We start from the raw sequence: 7,309 nt of genomic DNA, 5'->3' as shown, positions 1-7,309 counted from the left end.
CCACAGTTCAGACATTAGTCTTGATTCCTGCTACAGACAACCTGATTGCCACCATTTCACAGTGAAGAGTCATTGAGGCAATGCACAGTTCTATTTTGGAGTAAGATATCTACTACATAGGATTTTTAATGTTTTTTTTTCCCCCTAAATGTTGATGTTTATGTATGATTTGTGAAAGCATGATTGGTAAGTTCCTTCAGGGTTAAGACCTACTTGGTAAAGTGTCACTGATCATAAAGGCAACACCAGATGCTGTACAGAAGCCTGCCTAGGTCACAAGTGTCAAAATCTGTGAAAGGAGATATAGCTATGTTATCACAAAATGCCTATGGAATCAGCAACACATACAATCAAAAGTCTAATAAAGACAACCAAACTCAGTCAAATTTGACTGTTAGTGCAGCCTTTGTTGGATAGTAATGGAGTGTGTGGTATGCACTCCACCCCCATCAGTGACCAATGAGGCTTTCAACACTACAGCGCATGCTCATGGCAGTGGAAGATTTCTTAAAAAAGATCCTCAGCCTAGCAACAGGAGAGCCCTGCAAGTGCATTACATATCCAGACATTACAAGTGAAGTGAACATAGCATTATGTTGACAGACTGGTTGGGTTGGTTTGGATAGAGAACTGCTTACCCACCAAATCTGTTAAGATGCCGATAATAATAATAATAATAATTTGTTTACAAGAAACATGAAGTCTAAAATCATGCCTTTACAGACTGATAATTGTGCTGTTTGTTGGCACTACTGTTGCAGCAAAAAACTGTAAATATCCTCCTTTTAAGAGCACCAATTTTGTTTCAGTTAAAGCAGGTTGTTAAAAGTGTTTAACAAAAACAATCAGTGCCTGTTCAGCTGATGAATTATTAAGATGATTTAGGTTTTATGTTTATAATAGTATGTAACCTCCTGCTATGGCACAGTGTGCTTGCACTGAGTTCACACTAACCCGCAGCATGGATCAACAGTTACGACACACTTTGCTGTCAGAAATGCAGCCATTTGTATTGTAGAAAAAAAGTCCACAATGAAGGAAGGGTGTGCCTTACAACAAAAACAGCACTAAGAACCGGCTGCGTTGCTTTCATAGGTGTTGAATTTCAGTGTAAGGTATTTATGCCAAACGTCTTAATACATTGCAACTACCCATTGACTGTTGACATAAGAACAGGCAGACTATCTTCTTGTGTTTGGTTTTGACTTAGAATGACAAATGAATGTGTGTACTGGTGTGGCTTTGTTGTTCAAACAAGCAAGCTTTGTGAGTCAGTTTGGAGATGAAGGATAAAACATGTCTTCAGCTCATGCTGAGGAAACAAAATCTCCAACAAGACTAAATTCTGAGACTGTTTCATACTTGAAACTCAGTTTCTCACATGTGTATGTTTCGTAGCTAAACTGATACTGAAGCATAAAATCCACATGTAAACCAGTTTTAAACAATGTAACATGATCACTGTAGTCACAGCCAGAGTTCGTGCCTTCCTCTCCAAATGGGACAACCTTTTCAGCTAAAGATTTGTATCTTCCCATGTGGCAACCAAATTATTCTTCACAAGTGTAAAATCAAGATGTAGATAGTGCACAGGAAATTTATAGCCTATTGTGACATATTGCGGCTATGTGTGCATAGTATATCCCGCATTTAAAAGATTAGATTGGTCAGGCACCACGTATTTTTCTAAACTGAGTAGTTTCTCAGACTCTAAAGGCCTATTCAGACCATTCTGTACTGAATTTCGATCTAAGTATTAAAGCAAAACGCAGGCTCTGATGTTATTTTGTGCTGCCATCTGGTGGCAGATAAAATAACGTTGGCATACAGGAGCACAGAAGGGCGACATTAACCCTAGTAAGTGTACAGAAATTAGACCAGACATCAAGACAAGACAAAAGTAAACAGGTTTTCGTTTGTCTTTGTGTTTCGATAAACCTTACAGGTTTGCACCCTGTAAGAAATGCTGCATGAATCTGATGTATGTAAGTGTCAGCAAATGTCTTAGAGAGAGAGAGACAAAGACAGCAATTGATTTTGTCTTTTGCTTAATGACTATAGAAAGCTTGTCAGTCATCAGCTGACTGCTTATCACTGTGTTGTCTGATGAAGCTTTTCCCCCGAATCTTTAGTTGTGACCAATGACCGTACACCGTCAATGGTTGTGACCCAGTAGAGTGCTGTCCTTGAAAAATGGTGTCTGGATTAGCCCATGCATAAACAGAGAAATGCTGCCTTCAGATGCTGTTGGAAATTCACCGGTTGACCCCAAATGTGCAACAAACTAGTAAGAAATGTTAGTCCTCATCGTCTGAGACACCAAAAGTCCAGAAAATCTACTTTTTAATCTACCAGTAAATTAAACTACTAAATTTACATATTTAGGCTATATTCTGCAATTAAACACACATTACACATTAGCCTAGTGCTTACACAGATAACTGTGATGCCTTTGAATATTACTATATTTATTATGTTTTTGTTGTTCTTATTAGCCTTCAGTGTTCCCCTGGTACTGTCTATTATTATTGTCTTATTATGATCAAATGTTTAAAATATTCTAACAGTTTGAAAAATGTGAGAATAATTTAAAATATTTAAAGTATTTACTGATATATTGTTGTTACTAGCCAAAATCTAATGAGGCGAGCAGAGTAGTGCTTGGGGAATGTGGATGCTGACCTCAGTACGATTTTAAAATAACCAGTATGTAATGTCCCCGTGACCCTGGTTAAGGAATAAGCGGGTATAGAAAATGGATGGATGAATGGAGTATGTAGTGTAGGACCTTCTGCATTAAAACCAGACAGACGACACTTAATTGGACTAAATACATATACACACTTTACAAAATATTGTACCTTTCAGTTCAAACTTCCAGGCACGAGTGCTGTTATAAAGAAAAGGAAAATCCTGTAGGTTTTAGAAAGTACGAGGTGGCAATGAAGGCAGCACAATCCCACATCATGCTGCTGTTCAGCACCGGGAACAGTAGGCCAGGCTGCAGAGCTCTTCCGGAGGTGGATAATCCCCATCTCTACGCAAAATACTAATACCATCAGGAAGAAATTGCTATTACTCACCTCAAGGGAACTCGGTTTGGAAGCAAGTGGAAGCAGGGACCATTAAGAAAAGCTTGATCGGGAAGTGAGATGGATATTTGCGTTTCACGTTTTCTTTATTGTGTAAATTGTAAAGTCTGACGTTGAAGAGAAGATCTTCTATAATGTGACAGCTGCTGTCGTATTTCATCTAGTTTGAAGAAACTACCTATTGAACATCCGGTTTATATTTTCTTATTTAAGCACAATGGTGACATCCAATCTGGCTTTAACTTTTATTATTGTGGCTCTGTGGCGGGTCAGTGGCGAACCACAAACTGTTTCTTCACCCGCGACGCAGTTAAATTCAACATCATCATCATCCTCATCATCATCCATCATCAGCGAAGATGAACTGAAAAAAAATATCACAGATGCTGCCGTGGGATCCCGGGTTTCATCTCTGATGACGCATCTTCCAACTCTGAAAAACATTGTTATTTTCATCTGCGTGTTAACAGCTGCTCTCATCACATGCCTGGTGATTAAAGTGGTCAGGTAGGCAGGTTCATGCAAATACTTCCCTGAGACGGTTATATTGTTAAAAAAGCCTGTAATAAGCGACTTTATAGCGATGCAGTCGCGTCAAGATCATTTTAGAAATGTCGCTCTTTGAAATCTCCTCTGCCAAATGAATGGATTAGGAGCATATGGTTGTGTTAGGCACCATGTGACGGTCGGTGAAGGCCAGGAGGAAACGCCTGGGCGTAATAATAATGTTCTTACAGGGAATTTGAGTAAGCAGGATCCTAACCTGTCAGTGCTTCATGGAAGCTGTGTTTAATCTTATGTGTCTAGGACCTGTGAATCTAGTGACTAAGCAGTATGAAATAGACCTATGTTTCTCATTACTACTGCATTGATTACATCACCTGTATTTTAGATTTACAGTAGTCAAATTAATCAATTAAAACAGGTAGGCATAAAATTTTAACTAAGCAGTTAAACTTTCCCCATCACAAATTCCATATCCAATATGCTGTCATTTAAAATCACAGTGATGTTTAAAAAAAGATTAAAATCTTCAAGAATGTTTGGCATTTCTGTTAATAAGTATTTGATAATTACAATTGATAGATTAAATTTCTGTCAGTTATTAACTGACAGAAATTAATTAATTAACACAGTTCCATCTGAAGACAATACACTATTTATTAGAGAGTTTGAAAGTTAATATTGTTGTAAGAACTCAGAATTGGCCAGTTTAAACTGTGCCATCTGGCAATACTAAAGCAGTTACCAGCTAAAGTTCCTCGTGCAGCCTGTGTGTTTATTTCCTGTGCTTGTCTCATGTTTTTCTGTTTTTCTTCCAACAGAACTGGGAGACGAATCAGAAAAACAAGGAAATATGATATTATAACGACACCTGCGGAGCGTGTTGAAATGGCCCCTCTTAATGAGGAGAATGACGATGAGGATGACTCAACCCTGTTTGATGTCAAATACAGGTTTCATCTTTTTCTAAATTGCTTAAGCAATAAGGTGTTTCTTGAAGCAGGTATTCGTTTTATTCTGAGACCAAAGAAAAGTTTCCCCTTTCTTCTGTTTCTGTTGCCAAAATAAGAATTGCAGGCATATTCCCATTCAGAATGTGAACCTGACCTATGATTACCTTTATGGATAGAGTGAACATTTCTACAGGAACGTATCTGTCTTTTTCTTTAAAAAAGTCTTGGTTTCTTTGTATCTTTCAAAACAACTTTACTAATTATACTATTTTGTACATTTAAAATGATATATGTTGCTTTGCCTTATAGGTTTTCTTTTTTGCCAATGCCTGGACTTATATCACTGTGGTCATGAAATGTCTTAACCTTAATGTGCTGATGTAAAGCAACATGCAACTATGTTTTGACTGTAAAACTTTGCAGTATGGCAGCACAGTTGCAGAGAAGTTAATTTGCTTGTGTTACTGAAGCAGTTGTGGCTCTTACTTTTTATATTAATATTGATTCTACTTATTATTTCTATTTTAGTATCAAATGCAGACATATATTATAAAACCACACCACCCTGACAGGAATAGTTGCATCTAAGTGTGCATTTAAAACATGCATTTGAACAGCTTGTTCTTTTTACAGAAAAGGTTTCACCCTTCCGTCCTTTCAATTGTTCTTTAACACACAACCACTTCCTCAAAGGAAGATATGGCGTCCTGTTTATTTGACATTCCTGACTTCCAAGTCAGACAGAAAATATTTCCTCCTCAATATGTGGACACCAGATTAATATTTATAAAGTAACTATGACTTTTTTTTTTTCAGGTGAATTCTACTGTGGACATCAATATTTGATAACTCCTGTTTTGCCTGAGACAACTGACGTGATTGCCTACTGTATATTTTTGTGCTGCCAAGTGTTATGAAATCAGCAACTTGATTTTGCTGCTTGTGCATGGCTTTTAACTGTTTAACGGACTGGAGACGCATGGATTTCATTGTCTGCTGCTTTGCTGATGTTTATATTATGCCGCCCCAAATAACCAGCCCAGGTCTTTCTAATGTTAAAGAGCTGGAAGATCACATCAGATCATCATGTTGTGGCCCCATTCAGCAATCAAGCAGTTGGGGCTTGGGAGTTCAGTTCATCTCCATAACTGACAGTTATTAGCATTTACATTTAATTTTTACACTTGGCATAGGGTATGTAGAACTGAAGTGTTTCAAGTTTGAACCAGTGCCCTTTTGAGACTATGATGATCTACCTTTATTATAATGCAGGGTTAATAATACATTTTTGTGATCTAATATGTAATCTTTAAATAAATACTGGCCTCTAAAGAGTATTAGTTGGTGCATAGAATAAGAAGAATCTAGTAATAGATATTGTAATTGACTGTGATTATCGACTGATTATTTTTTAACTAAATATCGATACCAAATATTTTTATATAACCACTTATTCTGCATATACTCTGTACTGTCAAAGGCTCTTCGTTGTAGTTAAGACATTCCTGTTTTGCTGCTATCTCTGTTGATGTTTTAAGTTTTACAAGAGCTCAATTACAATATTAAGATACATTTGTAAGGTATTTATAGAATTTATCCATTTACTGTGAATGTTAATGCTGTAATCTGTTGTGAGCAGATGTGTCCAGTCACAACAACTTCATTTAATTAAGTAACCACTAAACAATATCAACAACTTTAGACTGTGGTAAAGTATTTAACATGTACAACATGCACTCAGTGTCTTGTTGTTATATTAGTAATGCACTATGGCCTACCCGTGCAGCTTTTTCCTAATTCCCCCTATCATTTTTTAAATAAGAACAACCTATTTAGCATTTTTCTTTCCAGGAGAAAGAACACTCCTTTGTTCAAAATAGAAGTTCACATTCACAGAAGACTGGATATAGTGTCGATTTATGTGGAGGTGATATTCAAGAGTGTGTGAGGCAAACAAGGAAGGAAACCATCAACTATAATTTTGATATTATGCTTTTTGCTATATCAGTCAGACTGTTTGTCTTCTTTCTTTCTTCAAATTATGACCACTGTGCATTTCAGTATTGTATCGTGTTTTAATCTTTCACTGTACTTGTAGAAAACTGCAGACCATTTTTTGTGTCCGTGTCATGTCTGTGTTTTTACAGTTATCCTGTTCCCGTCTTGGCAGTATCTTTTATTTCATCTTTAGTTGTTTGTGCGAAAAAGTGGGGAAAACCTCTACCCGTCTGAAAATGTTAATTCTGGATTTTTATTAGAACTCAATTATCTTCCACAGAAAATTCCTCTTTTAAAAATCAATCAGTCATTGTGGTAGATATTTGAAGATTTTCCCTAATCCCACATTTAACTGAAAAAACATTTAACGTTCAAACAGTTTAAGGTTTATTGAAAACAACACCCCTGGTTTCTGTCAAAGAGATATTGTGTTTTCCCAAGGCTGTTTCCATTTCTTTAGAACTCTACTGAAATAAAACTGCTTCGTTTGAAGTGTTAAATCGTTTTAAAAGAAATGCTTGAAATGTTATTTTGCCTTTCTGATTATTTGTGTATTTTCTGAAACAAAAGAAAAATACATTGTTTGTTATAACTGTACAATGTAAGTGTCCTTGAGTCATACAGAATATTTTGAAAAACAAATCTGAAAGTTTTTACTACAAGTTTTATGCATCACGAGAAGACAAACATGCAAAGGTAACATTTGCTGGAACATATGTTAACATACAGTATATATAAGAATAAGTAAGAGAAAACTATACA

At 36.4% G+C, this 7,309-nt stretch overlaps 1 protein-coding gene across 1 annotated transcript; it reads left to right on the top strand.

The window, feature by feature from the left end:
• The first annotated feature begins 2,970 nt into the window (after positions 1-2,970).
• On the top strand, positions 2,971-7,076 carry fam174b (family with sequence similarity 174 member B). Its single transcript, XM_026312346.2, has 3 exons — positions 2,971-3,599; positions 4,418-4,549; positions 5,366-7,076. Exons 1-3 carry the CDS (start codon positions 3,310-3,312, stop codon positions 5,367-5,369), a joined length of 426 nt encoding a protein of 141 aa, XP_026168131.1. The 5' UTR covers positions 2,971-3,309; the 3' UTR covers positions 5,370-7,076.
• Positions 7,077-7,309: the final 233 nt, after the last annotated feature.

Source organism: Mastacembelus armatus, chromosome 6 (assembly GCF_900324485.2).
Source record: "Mastacembelus armatus chromosome 6, fMasArm1.2, whole genome shotgun sequence".
Taxonomy (NCBI): Eukaryota; Metazoa; Chordata; class Actinopteri; order Synbranchiformes; family Mastacembelidae; genus Mastacembelus; species Mastacembelus armatus.
The sequence above is the reverse complement of the archived record's forward strand: the minus strand, read 5'-3'. Positions and strand labels throughout refer to the sequence as shown.